The sequence below is a fragment of the Caloenas nicobarica genome, chromosome 24 (assembly GCF_036013445.1).
Source record: "Caloenas nicobarica isolate bCalNic1 chromosome 24, bCalNic1.hap1, whole genome shotgun sequence".
NCBI classification, from domain to species: domain Eukaryota; kingdom Metazoa; phylum Chordata; class Aves; order Columbiformes; family Columbidae; genus Caloenas; species Caloenas nicobarica.
The window spans coordinates 5,649,634-5,666,899 of record NC_088268.1 but is presented as its reverse complement, the minus strand read 5'-3'; the positions used below and the strand labels follow the sequence as shown (position 1 = coordinate 5,666,899).

The following is a 17,266-nucleotide window of genomic DNA, read 5'->3' as shown; positions in this document are numbered from 1 at the left end:
GCTGAAATCCCTTGGTGCAATGTCTTCTCAGGAGCGCTCTGTGCAGAGCGGGGATGAGGAGGGAAAAAAAAAAAAAAGGCAGCGGTTCCAGAAATTTCCCCCCTCGCTCTCCTGGCCCGCAGTGGCCCCCCCTGGCACGGACCTCGGCGGCCGGGGGACAAGCAGGAATTGAGGAGAATTCCACGGAAAAAAAGGCAGAGCAAGTCACACGGACGCAGCTCTGCCCAAGGCAGCGGTACCGCGGGGGGGACCCCACCTTGCCGCGCTATAGCGGGGGGCCGGGGGGGTCCCGGTGGATTTTGGGGTGTTTGGCCGTGGGGACCCCGGCAGTCAGGACCCTCCGGGCTGGGCTCTACCTAGGGCTCGGGCACCCTGGCCACACTTTTATTGCCTTTATTTGCCTTTTTTCGCCTCCCCCGCCCCCGAAACCCGCTAATTGCCCCTTTCAGCAGAAAGGATCCCAATTGTGTAAAAAAAGAGACGTCAAAAATCCCACCCGAACCCCACTGTTTTACTGTGCCTTTCCTCGTTTAAAAGCCAACCCCAACCCCAAGCTCTTTATTCTGGGGGGGTATTATTGTTCATAGGCGAACGTGTGAGGCGTTATTCGATTATTTCTCTCCAACACCCCCCCTACATGCAACCAAGGAGGGGGATGTGCAAAAATCCCTGAATCCCCTTTCATATTCTTTTATTTTTATTTTAAAAAAAGATGGCGGCTAAGAAAAAGACTGCTGTTAAACCGGTCATGAAGAAATGCAATAAATTCCTTGTTGTTTTATGAAAATTTACAACTTTGTGATAGAACTTTATGAGTGGCTGGGTTCTGGGATTGGCCAGAGCCGGTCATGTGGACTGCTAACCGTGAACATGAACTTTTTATTATTTCCCATGTGGTTATATTGCACCATTCTTCTGTCCGCTGCACCTTGGGTCGGATCAGTGTCCTCTATAGGGCTCTCGCCTCTTTACATTTTTTTACTTTTGTGTATAAGCTCGATAGGGCTAAAACTGGGGAGAGGGGAGGGGGGGACGCGGATCCACACACCGCACGCACAGAGACACCCACCTCCGCATACACATAGCTGAGCAGTTCTAGGATTTTTTTAGATTATTATTTTTTTTTAATTCCTCTGTTAATTTGCCTGCTGATTTGGAATCTCAGTAGTGATGGAGGGGCAGAGGAGATTCCGCAAGGAGTGGCGATCATTTTTCAAAGAGGGAAGTTGCTCTATTTTCTATGCAAATGACAGAAATGCAAGAAGCTCTCACAAGTCAGAGAGGCAATCGACGGCTATCAGGTTGGGACAATATTTGTCAGCTAACAGATAAGCAAACGCTGTGTCTCTCTCCCTATATGTTTTACTTGTACCACAGAAATGGACATCAAAAGGTAAGGGAATAATATCTGTTTATCTTCGTTTAATTTTTTTCCTTGAGAAAATGCATTTGTCAAGCTGCCTTTTCTATTCCATTCCCCATCTCCCTCTCCCCTCTACCCAGGGCGGGAAATAGAAAGAAAAGGGTGGGGTGATGAAGAAAGGAGGCACTGGAAGAAATCAGGGGTGCTGGAAATCTGTTTAAGTGACAAATTTGCCGAAAAGGTGTAGCGTAACGGTGAGAAGAGGACAGAGAGGGAGAAAGAAGAATGGAAAAGGGTAAAGAAAGAAACTGAGAGAAGGAAATAGAAAGAAATAGAGAAAGAAAAATAGAAAAAAAAAAGAAAGCAAAGAAGAAAGAGGGAAAGAAAGAGTGTGAGAATGAAACAGAGGAAGGAAATAAGAAAGGAAATAAGAAGGAGAAAGAAAATTAAAATAACAGAATAAGGAGAAAAAATAAAGCCTGTAAGGTCACCTGGAGATGGTAGACATGGAATGAAGGATTTTGCAGTAGCTCGGTGACGGAGGCTTTTAGGCACTGCCTTAAAAAAAATACCAAACCCTTTGTGGGTAGTTGTCGTGTTTTATTTCCCCCCCCTCGCAGCATCTCTTGCCAGTTTCCCTGTCTGCAGGCGAGCCCAGTCATTTGGCAAAGTTCGTGTGGAAGCCGGTTGGGTTTTGCGCTGCTCTCCAGGGTCATTATTATGTGGGTGGTTTCTTCGGAGAGGGCAGTTCGCGGCGGTCTTCGGAAATAAGATTCTGGAAATTAGTTTTTAAAAAAAAGTGGAGGGGGGGGGGAGAAAAAAAAAAAAAAGAAAGGGGAAGAAAAAAAAATAATAAGAATGAAGCCAACCCAGAGCGCAGCGCTCTCATTGTATTTTTTTTTTGCCCCTCGTGAAACTCCCAAATGAAGCTGACGTTGCGATGCAATAAACCTCATTGTATTTAATTGCGTTCTGCCGTGTTAACGGGGTTTTACGGCTTTACGGCTGGAATATGGGCTTGGGTTTCAGCCCCACGGTGTGTCGGTGCTTTTCCACACCAGGTTATGTGCAAATTCCGCTCTCCTCTGGCTGATTCTCTAACGCTTGTCTTCGGTTTTAGGAAAATATTTGTACGGAGGTGCCCGTCATTTTAAGTATGGGTTTTTTTCAATATTTCAAGGATTTGTGTGTTTTGAAATATAGTACTAGTTGCTACTGCTACGAGGTGATTTTTAAATAAGATAATGTAAGAGCTGGTGTATGTGAAGCAAGACCGAGTAAGAAGAGATTCATTACTTACGCATAAACCATTTTATGACGTGACGATTTATCTCACATAAACTAACTGTGCCTAAATATGGTGTGGGCAAGATTAAATGATCGCAAGCCGTGGAAATAATAAACAGAAAGTCTTTTTTTAAAGCTATTTCTTCCCGGACCTGTTACATTTTTCATAAATCACAGGGGAAAAAATAGTGCCGGTTCAAATGCCTGTTCCCTGAGTCTCTCCGTGGTCGTTTTATTTAATGTGTTGTTGTTTGTTTTTTTTTTTTTTCTTCGGAAGAAAAAAAAAATCTTATTTGAAAAAGCTTTTATGACTATTCCTCCACATCCTGCGTGGGCAACCACCTGTGGAAGCCACGCAGATCGCTGCGGGCAGGTCTATTGACCCGTTCCAGCCCGCTCCGGCGGGAGGTTACCGGGAAAACTCCGAGCACCCCCGGTGTGTGGGGGGGTGTCCAAGCCGCTCCGGGCTGGGCTCCCCTCCCGGCATCCTGCCCTGCTTGTTTATTTGAGAAAATAAGCAATTGAAGGGGTGAAGCGCGGCACCCCCCGCCGCGCCGTCCCGTCCCCCGGTGCCGCCGCGCCGCTGGGCTCGGCCCATTCCCCGCCGTCTGCTGCCATCTACCGTCGGCGGCGGCGGCCGGCGGCTCCCGGGGGGCTCCCGCAGCTGGTGTCCTGGGGGGGGCCCTGCCCCGGCTGCCCTCCCCTGTCCCCGGCCGGGGACAGGGCCCGGAGCTCCCCCGGCAGAGCCGGCCCCGCCGAGCCCCGGTGCCCCGCTGTGCGCGGCGGACGGCAGATGTGTGCTTATAGCTATATGTTCGGCCTTAAAGCGTCTGGAGATATGTCTATAGGATGCACTCGCACATGTATGTGCACTCACATGTGAGCTGTGCGCACCCCGGATGCGTGTGTTGATCTATACGTGCCTTCGGGCCCTGTTGATACACTGCGGGTCTGTGCCGTGCCGGCTGCGGGCAAATCTATACATCCTACACCATAAAGGCTCACATCTGTCTGTCTGTATGCACATGGAAGATGAGAGGTGGCTGGTTGCTGAGCGCGAACACAAGCGGAGATGTTGTAAAATGCGATGCAATAATGACATACGAGGCGAAGGGGATTTCAGCTGATCACAAACGGCGGAGGAGCTCGGATTAATTTATTGCCGCCAGTGGTCATTTCGGTGGGTCTGGAAAAGACACGTCAGGCCGGGTGCACACAGAGGAGGTGGTTGCTGGGGAAGGAGCAGACGACGAATCACTCTTAAGTTACTGTAGGCTTTGAAGGGACAATGCGTGCCTGTTATTTTAAAAGGTTTCTCTCTCGCCTCCCTCCCTCTCGCTTTCTCTCTCTCGTTTTCTCCTTCTACCACACAGTTTCCTGGCAACTGTTTACGTCTAGACCAGGACATTTTCTCGAAGAAAGTGAGATGTCCAGGGACTAGGTCAAAAAAAGAAAAAAAAGGATGAAAGAAAAAAGTTTCTCTATTTTGACCAACAACAGCCATGATGAACTTGTTCCATGCTGTAATTCCCAACACCCCCAGCATTCGCCTTCCACATTACATGATCCGTCTCGCCTTTTCCTCTCCTTCTCCCTGCTTTCCCAACATTATTTGACCAGGAGCCTCCCTTTTTCCCTTCCCAGGGCTTACTTTCGCAGAAATGCTTAGGTCTGGATGCATTTTAACTCTCCCAATGCCCTTCTTCCCCCTCTGTCCTTCACTCCCGCCTCCCTCCTTCCCTTCCCCCCCCCCCTTTTTTTTTGTTAATAATTAGCTGCACTCTTTAATGGAACAATAGTAGATTATTATTGCTTCTTTTCAAAGATCTCATTAACAAGGTTATTATGCACTGCACGGGAAGTCAGGTAAATTAAACTTAAATTGCTGGAAATTAAGTTTCAGGCGGTTGTGTGCGGCTATGTGCGGGGAGAGCGGGTATTTTTTTACACCTTCGGGGATGATTGTTTTAAATCCTCCAGCCCTGGAGCTGTACATGGCTCTGTCGGGTTTTTTTTCCGATGTGATTTCGGGTGTGCATGAGCACTACAGGGCTGCCAATGGCTTTCTGTGCCTGACTCCAGGAACAAGGGGTTGTTTCAAGTAAAACACTTGATGTTGGCTTGACTTTATGGCTGCAATAAGTCCCTGGGTAGGGAAACCCCCGCTGTGTTCTCACTTCAGAAGGATCGGGAATTCCAGCTCCACATGAAAAAAAGAGAGTTTCATTTTTTATTGGAACCAACTGCACTGAACTTTCTACCAAGTTCTTAGCGGGTTTAGCTTTCACACAAGCAATGCTCTGTTCTGTTTGTGTTTCGAAATATTTGGGTGTTGTTTTAATCCCCTCATCTATCTGCCTGCCTCTGCTTGGGGGGGTTGGCGTTTCCTGGCCAGAAAAGCAAAGCGACAAAAAGCGGGACCTTCCTGGGCAGAGAGCTGGAGTTGTACATACTGTAAATACTTCTCTTTATCTGTATTTATACCCTGCCAGCTGAGTGATGTGTGTCGGGAGGGGAAAGCAGCGAAATGTGTGACACCACCTTCGGGGGGCTCTCGCAGCTTCCCCGCTTTATTGCTCCCTTTTTAGCAAACCCGGAGCCTGTTTCTGAGGGGGTGAGGCCAAAGACTGAATAAAGATGTGCCCGTCGGTGCCCCCAAAGCCGGCTCTAACTTCAGGGCTGCTGTATAATCTCGTTCGTTATTGCTCCGTGTCCCTCCGGCTGGGCTGGCGCTGGAGGCGTCCAAAGAAAATATATTCACAAAATCGGTCTCAGATTTACCTTCGGATTTCAGCGGGGAAGGCAGGAGCGCCCCTGCTAGAGAGCTACACCAATAACTCAACGTTTTAATGTCTTTTTTTTTTTCCTTTTTTTTTTTTTTTCCCCAAACTATTGAACTGGGAATAGAAACCACCTCTGTGGTAAACATTCAGTTCTCTGAGATTTAGTGCGATTTAAGACCTCTTCTCGTATTTACATGTATTATAGGTGGCAAATCAATTAGACCGCGGGCTTGACCCTGCGGAAGATGAAAACTATGACAGGCTCGAGGTTTTTTTCACTTTGGGAACCAAGTTCTCTTCTTTTTCTCTCCCAAATAACCATCTATAGGATCATCTTTCTTCTAAGAGGCAAGATATATTATTTTTTGTCTATAGCGTGTCTAAGATATCAGCAATAAGCGATTAGCCATCGGCCAGCTTCAATTACTGCATTTTAATTTTCTTTTAAATGTCGACTGTTAAACTACGTAAAACCCCTGTTTTAGTCACAAAGGTACTGGGATGAGGAGTATTTTAATGCAGTAAAACTTGGATTAGGGGGGCAGAATTTTTTTCCAAACTATTTCGAGGGATTTATTTGCTGAGCAATCACGAGAAGTGAGAGAACAAACAGAGCAAACATTTTCAGCAGATGTACTCACGCGTTGAATTATCTGGACATCCTATTTCTTAGCCCAAAATTTGCATGCGGAGCTGATCATGCCAGATAACCGCTGGTTTTGCAGATTTACAAATATTGCGTAACTCGCAAATCAAATGGCTGAGCTGTTCGGCTCCTGCAAAGCACTTAACTCCAGGCTCCCAGCCGATCCTGTTGTGGGGTGGTTTTTTGTGTTCTTCTTTTTTTTTTTTTTCCTTCTCTTGTCATCGTTCCCTTTCAAACTCACTTTTAAAATTTTTCTTTCTTTTTTTTTTTTTTCCTTTTCCTTGCATACCAATGAAGCAGATCTACGTAAGTTTGGGTCCATTCCATACACAAAGGGAAACTCTGCAAGAACAAATATAAGAGATATCAGTCAGAGAGGGGGTGGAGGTTGGAAAACTACTTCCTTTGCATGTTATTTCCTTGAATTATAAGGATTATGTTTCAGTCGCAATGTTCATCGCAGCCGTGGCATGAAACAATCTTGGCTTTGCTGCTGTAAACATGATGTTTAAAATAAATTAGCTCGTAATAAGATACCAGTTTCGTAGATACTTAAAGCTCCGTCAGAGAAAGCCGCATTGGCAGCTCTACAGACACCATGTAATGTTTGTAATTCTAGATTTGTAGCACACACATTCACAGATTCAAGTATAGGGGAGTGTGTATTATAAGGCGTGTCATTGCATTGCATCTAAGACCCGACAGACAGATGGCTACAAATTCGGACAGGAAACAAATCCTTGATAAAACGCGAATGATCGGGAGACAGTCCTGGCTTTAATTTAATGTTGGGGGGGGGGGGTATTTTTTTTTTCCCCTGTGAGATGTCTCTGATTTTCCCAGTTGCAAAGAGGGAAGGCAGCGGTCAGACACAACTCTACCTTGAGCAAACAGGGACCTGAGGGGGATGCACCAGGTAGAGCAGAGCACACAAAACCCAGAGAGGCAAAGCTCAGAGCAAACTGCAGCTTTTAGGGTGAGAAGGAATCGCTCGAGACTTCAGGAATTATCACTTCCATCATTTCAACTTCGCAAAAATAGATTTTGCAGTGGGCACAGACTTAAAAGGGGGGGATGCAAACCCGCGAGGTCCCTGCGCACCGTCAGGGCAGCAGCCCCATCACACCGCCAGTTTCCTCTCGTTAAACAAAAAAATCTCCATCGGTAACAATCGATAAACTCAGCTTTTGACCGTAACCCAAGGCTGCCTTTGAGCAATAAAAGGTCGGGCATAGATTTGGTATTAACAAAAAAACGCAAGAGGGCACAATGCGGTACCGGACTACAGAGGAGATCGCGATTTAGCCAGGGATAAAGGAAATACTTCGATTTTCCATTTGTCTCCCGAATACGGAGCTTTTGGATTGGGGTGAAGGAAAAAAAAAAAAAGCAAAAAAAAAAAGCACTGTATGAAAAGCGAAGGTTCGGTTCAAGCGCGTCGAGCTTTCTTGAACAGGGAATGCTAATCTATGATAATTAGGTAATCATGAACCCAAATAAGTTGTCAAACCCCATTTCTTCTACTATAGCAAATCTAAGTTAATCAAGCCGGCAGGATCTCCTCCCTGCAAAGTTTACACACACGCAAAAGTTTTTTCTTTTCCTTTTTTTTTTTTTGGTTTTGTTTTCCTTAACTGTAGCAAAGTACTCAGACATTTCAGGACGATTTGCAGACACTAGGGGTTAAAGTTTTTCGAATGCGCGTAATTAACTTTTCCCCTCACTTATCCATTTGTGTACGTTGTGTGTGTAAGTATCTGGAGCCGCGCACTCCGCGTCCGCGCAGCCGGGCTCTGCGCACCCCCGCTCCGCGCCGGGGGCGGGGGGGACACGGTTATTTATTTATGAAGCTCCGAGAGCGCCGGGAATGTTTCTTTCGGCAGATATTATATATTTGGTTAAGGGGGTGCATTTCTGTTGTTTAAAAGGGAGGGAAGAGGGGGTGGATGGTTTGTTCTTGGGGTCCCTGGTGCAATCTCCGCTCCTCATGGGTGCTATTTTGCAACCTCAGGCGCCTGCTATTGGTCAGCCCCTGATCAGATGGTTGTATTTCCTTGTGTCCCTCGCTGGCACCACGCCATCTCCCTTCAGCTAAAACCCAATCTCCGATATACTACTAATAGCTAAACCACTTGGACTATAAAACACAACAAATCATAAAGCCGGGGGAAAGGACGGCGAGGCTCTTTCCAATGAGTTCTTATTTTGTCAACTCGACGTTCCCGGTGAGTCTGGCGGCGGGGCAGGAGCCGTTCCTGGGACAGATCCCGCTGTATCCCTCGGGCTACGCGGATCCTCTGAGGCACTACCCCAGCACCTATGGAGCCGCGGGCGTCCAGGAGAAGGGCTACACATCCTCTCCTTACTACCAGCAGAGCAACGGAGCCTACAGCCGCAGCTCCGCCTGTGACTATGGGGCCGGCGGGTTTTTCAGGGAGAAGGACCCTGCGTGCGGCCCCCCCAGCCTGGACGAGGTGCCCTTCGCCCCCGAGCCGCGCAAGTCGGACTGCGCGCAGAGCAAAACTGTGTTCGGAGAGAGCGAGGAGCAAAAGTGTTCCGCCCCGGTTTACCCCTGGATGCAGCGGATGAACTCTTGCAATAGTGAGTTTACTCTTTTACAGAAATAAATACATCAATCTCCTCCCCCCCTTTCTTATTTGTTACCGCCAGAGAGAGAGAGCGAGCGAGCGAGGGCAGCAGGAATAAGGTTCACTTTCCAGCCCAAACTTCCAGCGGGGAAGTTGGGCGACACGAGAGGCTCCAACTTGCTCTTGACACGCACCAAAACTTCACGCCGCTGAAGTATTTTCTCCCCACACCCCTCCCAGCTAAAAAGTTTGCCCCATATTTAAACCCCGATACAGTATTTCTCCATTCCCCCCCCCTTTTTTTTTTTCACATTCCAGTTTGCGTGTCACTCAGCTACATCGATTTGTCTCTGTCTTTTCCCCACATGCACAGGGAGATATCTTTTCTAAATCAGATCTGGATGACTTTACACGCACGGCCCCGCACCCCACGCTGCTCCCTCTCTCGCTGGCTGCGCGATCTGGAGTTAAATAATATAAAAGTGTTTAAATATTTGAAAGGAGAGGGCTACATTTTTAATGAAACTCGCACATAATGAAAAGTCTGCCTGGGGAGAATTTTTTTCCTCCGTGGTGATATATGACTTCTTTAAGTGCTGTTTCCTCAATCAAAAAAAAGAAAAAAGAAAAAAAAAAAAGTGTGGGGAGAAAAATAATCGAGGCTCACCACCCTCCTCCCCCTGTTTAGATGCATTTGTTGCCTTTTAAGTTCCAAATTGATGTCCATTAGCGTAGGGACATAAAGTGTTGTGTCCTCTTTAATGCAGAGTTTGGGCAGATCGATTCACTTCATTATTGCTTAAATGCTCAGATCTATTACAGTTGCCGGTAGGGTGGAAAACAGCGAGGGCGGGCGGGGGGGAGAACACCTTGCGATTTTTCATCCCAGAATAAGATGGATCTCGCCCTGTCTCCCCAGCCCTGCCTGGCAACTTCAGCATTAACCCTCCTGCCCCGCTGCCTGCGGCGCGGCCGCGGATCCTCCGCGGGGGCGGCCCGGCCAGGGAGCCCGGAGGGGACCCCCCCATGGGTTTCACTTTGGAGTTGGTCAAAGCCTTGGCGAGCAGGGGATGGGCACACAGCCCTCCGCACCCAGCCGCGGAACACCCCGCGGCGAACCCGCACCTCCGCGCATCCTCTAAACCTCAGGGCTTTCCCATATTTGTCCTCCCCCCCACTCCCCTTCCCCCCGCCCGATTTTCCCTCTATTTTTTTTCCTATTTTTTGCTCTGTTTTTTTGCGGGTGTCACAGGTTCCTCCTTCGGGCCCAGCGGCCGCAGGGGCCGCCAGACCTACACCCGCTACCAGACGCTGGAGCTGGAGAAGGAATTTCACTTCAACCGCTACCTGACCCGGCGCCGGCGCATCGAGATCGCACACTCCTTGTGCCTGACCGAGCGGCAGATCAAAATCTGGTTCCAGAACCGCCGCATGAAGTGGAAAAAAGAGAATAAATTGCTCAACTCCTCGCAGCTGAGCGCGGAGGAGGAGGAGGAGAAAACGGCGGAGTGAAAGTATTATTTAAAACACGCACAAAAAAAAAAAAAATAGAGGGAGTGAGTGAGTGTGTGTGAGAGGATGCGGGGGGTGCGGGCTGGTGAGGACAGGGACAGCTCGCAAATTGGTGGGACAAGCCCCTGCAGCAGCCGCAAAGTTTGGGCCACCAATGCCATGGACTCGTGTTCCCGGTGATCTGTCGTGTCCAGGAAAAAAAAAAATCAGGCTTCTAGTTGCGTTTTTTAGGTTTTTTTTTTTTTCCTTCCTAGACCTCCCTCCACTCCCACTCTATCTTCCCCCGAGATAAAATAATAATAATAAAAGAGTAAAGTGATAGAGACAGAAGGGGGAAAAGAAAGGGAAAGAGAAAAGAAAAAAAAAAAAAGGACTCCTACCCGTGTTTCTACCCTTGGTGTCACTGTTAGTAATCTGCTAACGCTTGTATTTAATGGAAGTGCTGCAATATATGTCATTTGGGGTGTTTATTGTCTTAATTTTGTAAAAATGTTTCATGCACGGTTGACATAGGGATTTTTAATTTTTTTTTTTCCTCCTTTGGTAAATTAATCAAGCCCTGGGGTCATTGTAATTCGTTTTTTTGGGTTGTTTTTATTTTTTCCTTTTTTTTTTTTAAGAAAATCTACTGAACGAACGAGTACTACCTAAAAGGATGCAAAAGCAACAAGAACAGAAGTTATATTTTATTAATTTTTGTACGTGTTGTGTTTGAAGTTTGTCTTAGGTATGAACATGGAATTCTCTAATAAAAACAAAGTCTTGGATCTTACGCACACCCCCCTGTCATTATTTTCTGATTCTCTGCTCCTTTTCCAGGGGAGCTGTAAGGAAACCCTCGTTCTCTCTGTGTGACACTGGCTCTAATCTGCAAGGACAAGTAGCTCCAAGCACACGGAAGTTACAGTGCAGAGATAAATCTGGTTTTCCCTCTTTTTTCCTAATCTCAAATGGAAGACCTTTCACCAATAGTATTTCCTCGCTGACATTCTGCTTTAGTATCGCTCTTTTTTATTGTTACAGTACAAAGAGTTATGACGAAACGCTCTCCATATACATAATAAATCAAGGAAAGAGGGAAAAATATGCTCTCATTTATCTACCAAAGATACCTAACATTTGCCTAGCATCTTTCAAACATCTGGTCCCTTGCTTCATATCCCCAACTCAAAGTGAAGTGTATTGCAAAAAAGTCCAGATTTCAAGGGAATTTGCCCTGCAAAACGAGTAGCTTCTCAGCTCCAGGAATAGAACCTCCATTTAAGGGGGGGAAAAAAGATGGAAAAAATCTAAACTAAGTCTAATGAGCTCTTTGGAAAAGTAGATTTTTATTTTCAGTGGAAAACGTTTTCAATGGCTCCTTTGGAGAGGCTGAGTTTGCTCGGGATGGGCAGGGGACGTTCCTGTTTTGGACCAAAGGGAATCTCGCTCATGCAAATCGCGAACTTTTCCTGGGTTTGGGAATTAAACGAAAGGAAGCGGCTGTTGGGAGCTGCTGCTGCTGGGGCTGCAGGGCCGGGGGGGCAGCCCGGCCGCTTTGGGATCCCGGGTTCTGCCGCTTCTCGGGGGTAAAACGCCACGAAACAGAATCTCCTGCCTCACATCCCCTTTCCCCACCACCCCCCAGAAATACCTATGTATGAATGCATCCCCCCATGCCACAAGCTGGTTTAATGTCAGTCACTTTTAAAATCAATTCATGCAGAAGCTTCACAGCTGTAGGACATTTACTATTATTGCCACGCTTTTCATTGCCCGTAATTATTATAATTATATGTCACTTTCAATATGGCGCATAATTTCCAATGAGTTGCAGACAAGCATATGAAATTCCTAAACTGCCTTGAAAAAAAGAAAAAGAAAAAAAGGAAAATAAGAAAGAGAATGTCAGAGAAAAAAAAAGAAGAAAAAAAAGATAAAGGAATGTTTAAGAAAGCACAGCCCTTTCACGACTTTTTCACCAATTTCAGAGTGCTTTTACTCCCTAATATTCCTTGCAGGTTAGCAAATGGAAAGGAAAAAACACGTAGCACAATGCTGTGTTCAAAAGAGGACGTGAAATGCTCGGGAACAAGAATATCCTAAAAGCAACGTTGTCAACCAGTTCCACCGGCTGGACTTTCCCTCCTTTTCCTTTATTCCTCTTCCCCACCCCCCCTTTTTTGTTTTTGTTTTTGTTTTCCCCTCCAGAAAAAAGGTGCGACCGCATCGCTGGCTCCAGGCTCAGCGTGCAGGAAACCTCGACTTTTCTGACAAAACCCACGCGAAATAGACCCAAGCGGCCACGCTCCCCTCTCCGGAGGAGCTTTGCTCTGTCCCCCCCGCTTCAGATATTCCAGGAGAAGAGTGTCCGGCCTCACAGCGACCCTGCGCCTCAGCCCTCGCTGCCTCTGCTACTTCCCCGGCGGGGCCAGAAAGGAAGAAATTCGGAGTTTAATAGAGAAAAGGAGCCGGGCAAAGGACCCACGCGGGGAGCGCGGACACGGGAGCCGTGGCAGGACCACACACCCACCCCACCCCCCTTCTTTTTATGTCTGCGTTGATTTTTTTCGGAAGGAAAAAGGAAAACACGACGGGGGCGATGCGGGTTTGGGGGTGCGGGGCCCCCCGGCGCGGTGCGTGTCCCCGCGCGGCCGGCAGGTGGCGCGCTCCGCCAAGGTGGGGGGCGAGCGGCGCGCGCGGGGATTTGGGGAGCTCGCGCCGACTTGGGCCTAAACGGCTCCGCGCTCGTCATTATTTGTAACCATAGAGCATGAATTACCTCTTGAGGTCATCAGTGAGAATTTACGACTGGTCAACAAAAGCACGTGATTCCCAAACGCACCCCCACCCTCCCCCCATATTTGGCCGCATACATAGCAAAAACGAAGTACAGTGCATTGCTATAATTCATTAATACATCATAAATCGTCAAGCACAGGGTTATAACGACCACGAGCCACAAATCAAGCCCTCCAAAATAACCCAAATGAGCTCTTACTTTGTAAACTCGTTCTCAGGGCGCTACCCAAATGGCCCCGACTATCAGTTACTAAATTATGGGACCGGCAGTTCCATGAACGGTTCTTACAGAGATTCAAGCACCATGCATTCCAGCTCTTATGGCTACAACTACAATGGGATGGACCTTAGCATCAACCGCTCAGCCTCCTCTAGTCACTTTGGGGCTGTGGGGGAGAGCTCCCGCGGTTTCCCTTCTCCAGCTCAGGAGAGCAGGTTTAGACAGGCGTCCAGCTGCTCCTTATCTTCTCCCGACTCCCTGCCCTGCTCCAACAGCGAGAGCCATGGAGGCAAACCCGCCCCGTCCCCCTCCGAACAAGCTACTTCTGCCAGCACCACCACCACCAGTTTCACAGAACTAGACGAGACCAGCGCGTCCTCGGGAGCCGACGAGGGCACTCCAGTCAGCAGCAGCATCCCCCGAGCGCAGGCAGAGCCCATCGCGACCTCCACGGCAGCGCCAGAAGGGCAGGCACCTCAGATATTCCCTTGGATGAGGAAACTTCACATTAGCCATGGTACAGCTACTTCTTTTTCCGTCCTTGTCGTTGTTGTTGTTGATTTCCCCACACCCTTCTCTTTTTCTCTCTTTATTTTTTCCCTCCCCAACCCCCCACTCCCCCCTTTTTTTTTTTCCCCCCTCTCCTTCCTTTTATTCGGTGGAGGCGCTTTGATCAGAAACGCAGCTATTTATTGCTTTTGTATTTCTTGCTCTGATCGCTGCTTTAAAGCTGCCTCTGGCGCCTGGAGGGGGGGATTTTATTTTAGTTTCGCTATTCTTGCCGCGAAATGTGCGTTTATTTCAAGCTCTTAGTTCTACGTGGATGGTGGGAGAAGACAATTTAAAAATTGAGGGAAGGGGGTGTTCCTGGGCGGGGGGGGGAGGGAGAGGAAAGGAAAGAATTGACCATTAAAATGGCATTATATGCACAGATGGGTCTCTCAGCCCTTTCCTACTCTTATTTTGCTGGGTGTATTCTTGACAATCTGCTCTTGACAAAACCAAAATTGCGAGGAGATACACGGGGAATAGCGACCCCCCCCACCCCCCCTCCCCGGCCCCGGTTTTCTCCCGGAGAAGGGAAAGCAGCAGATGCCCCCCCCCAACAGACCCAGAGACACCCAGACAGGGGCGAAAAAGGGACATTTCAACATCTCGCTTCTCCAGTTAAATTATGAATATTGAGTTGCCAATGTCGGTTCTGGAGGGGCCAAGAGTGGGGGGTTTTACACGTGTTTGGGGGGGGGCTGAAAGAGGAGGAGGGGGTTGTTATTTGGGGAATAAGCAGCTTTCATAGCTGCTCCAAGAAGCCGAATATTTTACCTCGGTATTAAAAATAAAAACAAATAAAAAAGCTTTAAGGCTAAGAAGCAAATGGTAGCAGAAAGGTGAAACCCCAACCCGCTGTTGTCCGTGTTATCCAGACATGACTGGACCAGACGGGAAGAGGGCGAGGACAGCGTACACTCGGTACCAGACCCTGGAGTTGGAAAAGGAATTCCACTTCAATAGATATCTCACCCGCAGGAGGAGAATAGAGATCGCTCACGCTCTCTGCCTCTCCGAGCGCCAGATCAAAATCTGGTTCCAGAACAGGAGGATGAAATGGAAGAAGGATAATAAACTGAAAAGCATGAGCTTGGCCTCGGCGGGCAGCGCCTTTCAGCCGTAAATTCTAGAGGAGGAATATCGAGGGATGAAGAGGAGACGAGCAAGAAATACGGAAATAAATAAATAACGCGCCGCAGATCTTAGTTTCGGGGAACTGTACAGTGAGGCACCTTCTGTTCGGCATGTTGTTGATATTCTAAACCAACGTGTATGGTACCGTTATCCCAGGACTGAGTTCATGTCGTGCTTCGTTTTGGTTTTTCTTTTATTTTTTTTTAATTAAATTTTATTTCCAGATGCTCCTCATGCTCTTGTTGTTCTTCTAAATGTGTGTGTCCGTGCTCTCTTGATGCTTTCTGGAAAGCTAGCATGTGTAATGTGAGCCCTTTAAATGTTATAACTTATTTATAAATGGAGAACAGATACGATTGTTAATTTGTTGTATTTTTTACCCCTTTCCTGAGTTTACTGCTTTTGGGTGAGTTCTTCTCTGCCTAAGCTAAAATCGGGGGTTCCTGCACTACAGTGGCAGAAAAAAGAAAAATCTAAAAAAACCAAACAAAAATGTAAAAAAAAAAAATTAAAAAAAGAGAAAGAGAGAAAAAAGCTCTTGTATCTTTCTGTCTTAAAATTGTCCAGTCTGTGTTTTAGTTTAAACTTCAGGCCAGGATTTCTAGTCCCAGGCTAATTCTGAGACATACTCTTAGACGTGGGTAAACTTCACTATTCAAAAAAATATATAAAATCGGACCAACAATAGAGTGTTCTAATATTTGTAAATACTAGAAATATTTCTGATGTGACTAATAGACGGTTTGTAGTGGGCAGAGTGAATGCAATGTTATGTGTAAAAATGGCATCTGTCATGTCTAGCTGCCTGTTAGTACTTTGCCAATAAGCTTTTTGTATTTGTTTGTAGCTTTACTTGAAGTCAAATAAACGTTTCTCCTATTCACAAAGGCTCCCAGCCGCACTTTGTGCCCAGGCTCAGAGATTCGCAGCTCACCCAGAGCTGGAGCGGTGCCTGCATGGAGCTGAGCCCGCCCTGGGCTCCAGAACCGCTGCAGCCGCTCTGGGCAGCTCCCAAAACACCAAATATTCACATTAAATCCCCTGCTGGCACCACAACCCTCCTTACTGTCCCGAACGCTGTCTCCCCCCAAACAACAGAGACATGCCCCCCCCGCCACCATATCAGACAAACTGGTTTCAAGTAGTTCAAGTTGCAATAATGCGGTATAAAAGCTTCCCCGGCAGATTTCCGTGCATTTTAGAACTGTCAGCTACAGACACACACAACGCACACCTTAAAAGCAAGAGGTATTTATGTGCACATCTATGTACACGTCAAACCGTGTTCTGTAGGATTACAGATCCGTGTGTTTGTATCGATACATTTATTATCTATAGATAACCATGTATACATTACATATCACACAACTCTGCGCTAAGCTGTGCTCTCCCCATTCCCCTCGTCCTCGGTTTATTGTGGCTCCTGCTTTTACCTCCTCGTCTCTGCTTCAACATGTAAATAACAACTCGCAGCTCTGTAACTACTGACACTTACTACAACGAGGCGTTTTGGCTGCAGATAATTTACCATCTCAAAGATGGCAAATGTTGCCATTTCGCTGCCCAGGGAATCCACCCAGGCACTAGAAACTCCGCTTTAAAGTCGCTCTATTCGGCAAAACGCCGCTGCCATCTCTACAGCACAGCTTAGGCTTTCTGTTCGTAGCAAGTAAAGTTGGAGCTTAAAACTTACCAAACTTAATCTCCCACTGTTTAGGTACTTCTTAAGTGATTTTGAGAGGGATGTGAAGTGGACTGTCAGATCCCAAACCATTTGCTCGCCTTCCCTTGATTTTTTTTTTTTTTTACCAATAGCAAACTATACCAAAAGTGGGTATGACATTTAGATGTCAAATGGATAGGGTTTTATCTAGAAGTTAGATCGTAAAAATCGCCCAGAGCTCAGACAGATACCCCTCACTGGCTCTCAAAAGTCACGTGAGGTCCATAAAGTTAGTTTTATGGTTTTGGGGAGTTGACAATGTACAATATATTTCACATTCTCTAGAATGTTAAGTGACACTTTAACTGCTTGGTTTGGCTTGTAAGGGGCAGCAATGGGTGAGCACTTTTCCAGATGAGATAAACGTTGCAATTGCAGGGAACATGTTTTGCGGGTCCAGTTTTCAGTCCCGAGAGCCAATAGACTGGAGTCCTGAAAGTAAGTTTTTCTGAAATATTATCTGTTCAAACTATTTTAAACGGGTTGATATGGCTGAAGGCTGAGCGGGGAGGAAAAAGGGTCTGTCTCTCTTTCAGAGCTTTATTTCTCACTTTTAGAAGGTCCTAATCCTTGTCCTCCCGAGAGCTGCAATTGCATTACATTTCCATCACAGCTCCGGGGCCCACAAGGAAACTTTGTGGGAGCGGGAGAGATAGAAAATCTGTAAAGATTCATTATCA

The 17,266-nt window shown here is 47.0% G+C and overlaps 2 protein-coding genes across 3 annotated transcripts; both read left to right on the top strand.

Moving 5' to 3' along the window:
- Positions 1-985: 985 nt before the first annotated feature.
- HOXB6 (homeobox B6) lies at positions 986-10,606 on the top strand. Of its 2 annotated transcripts, none has more exons than XM_065651058.1 (3): positions 986-1,393; positions 8,514-8,680; positions 9,920-10,606. In XM_065651058.1, the coding sequence occupies exons 1-3, from the start codon at positions 1,380-1,382 to the stop codon at positions 10,177-10,179; spliced, it is 441 nt and encodes a 146-aa protein (XP_065507130.1). In that variant the 5' UTR covers positions 986-1,379; the 3' UTR covers positions 10,180-10,606. The 2 variants fall into 2 exon arrangements, with proteins under 2 accessions (XP_065507130.1, XP_065507129.1); XM_065651057.1 differs by having other exon boundaries at positions 8,091-8,680.
- Positions 10,607-13,106: 2,500 nt separating this feature from the next.
- On the top strand, positions 13,107-15,679 carry HOXB5 (homeobox B5). The gene is made up of 2 exons (XM_065651048.1): positions 13,107-13,697; positions 14,605-15,679. Exons 1-2 carry the CDS (start codon positions 13,148-13,150, stop codon positions 14,850-14,852), a joined length of 798 nt encoding a protein of 265 aa, XP_065507120.1. The 5' UTR covers positions 13,107-13,147; the 3' UTR covers positions 14,853-15,679.
- The last annotated feature ends 1,587 nt before the right edge of the window (positions 15,680-17,266 follow it).

What these genes read in the sequence shown, in the direction of transcription:
- HOXB6 (XM_065651057.1), top strand. Translation starts at nt 8,272, where the DNA reads ATGAGTTCTTATTTTGTCAACTCGACGTTCCCGGTGAGTCTGGCGGCG. An exon ending in GCGGATGAACTCTTGCAATA is followed by an intron (nt 8,681 to 9,919) that starts GTGAGTTTACTC and finishes CGGGTGTCACAG; the next exon opens with GTTCCTCCTTCGGGCCCAGC.
- HOXB5 (XM_065651048.1), top strand. Translation starts at nt 13,148, where the DNA reads ATGAGCTCTTACTTTGTAAACTCGTTCTCAGGGCGCTACCCAAATGGC. An exon ending in GAAACTTCACATTAGCCATG is followed by an intron (nt 13,698 to 14,604) that starts GTACAGCTACTT and finishes CGTGTTATCCAG; the next exon opens with ACATGACTGGACCAGACGGG.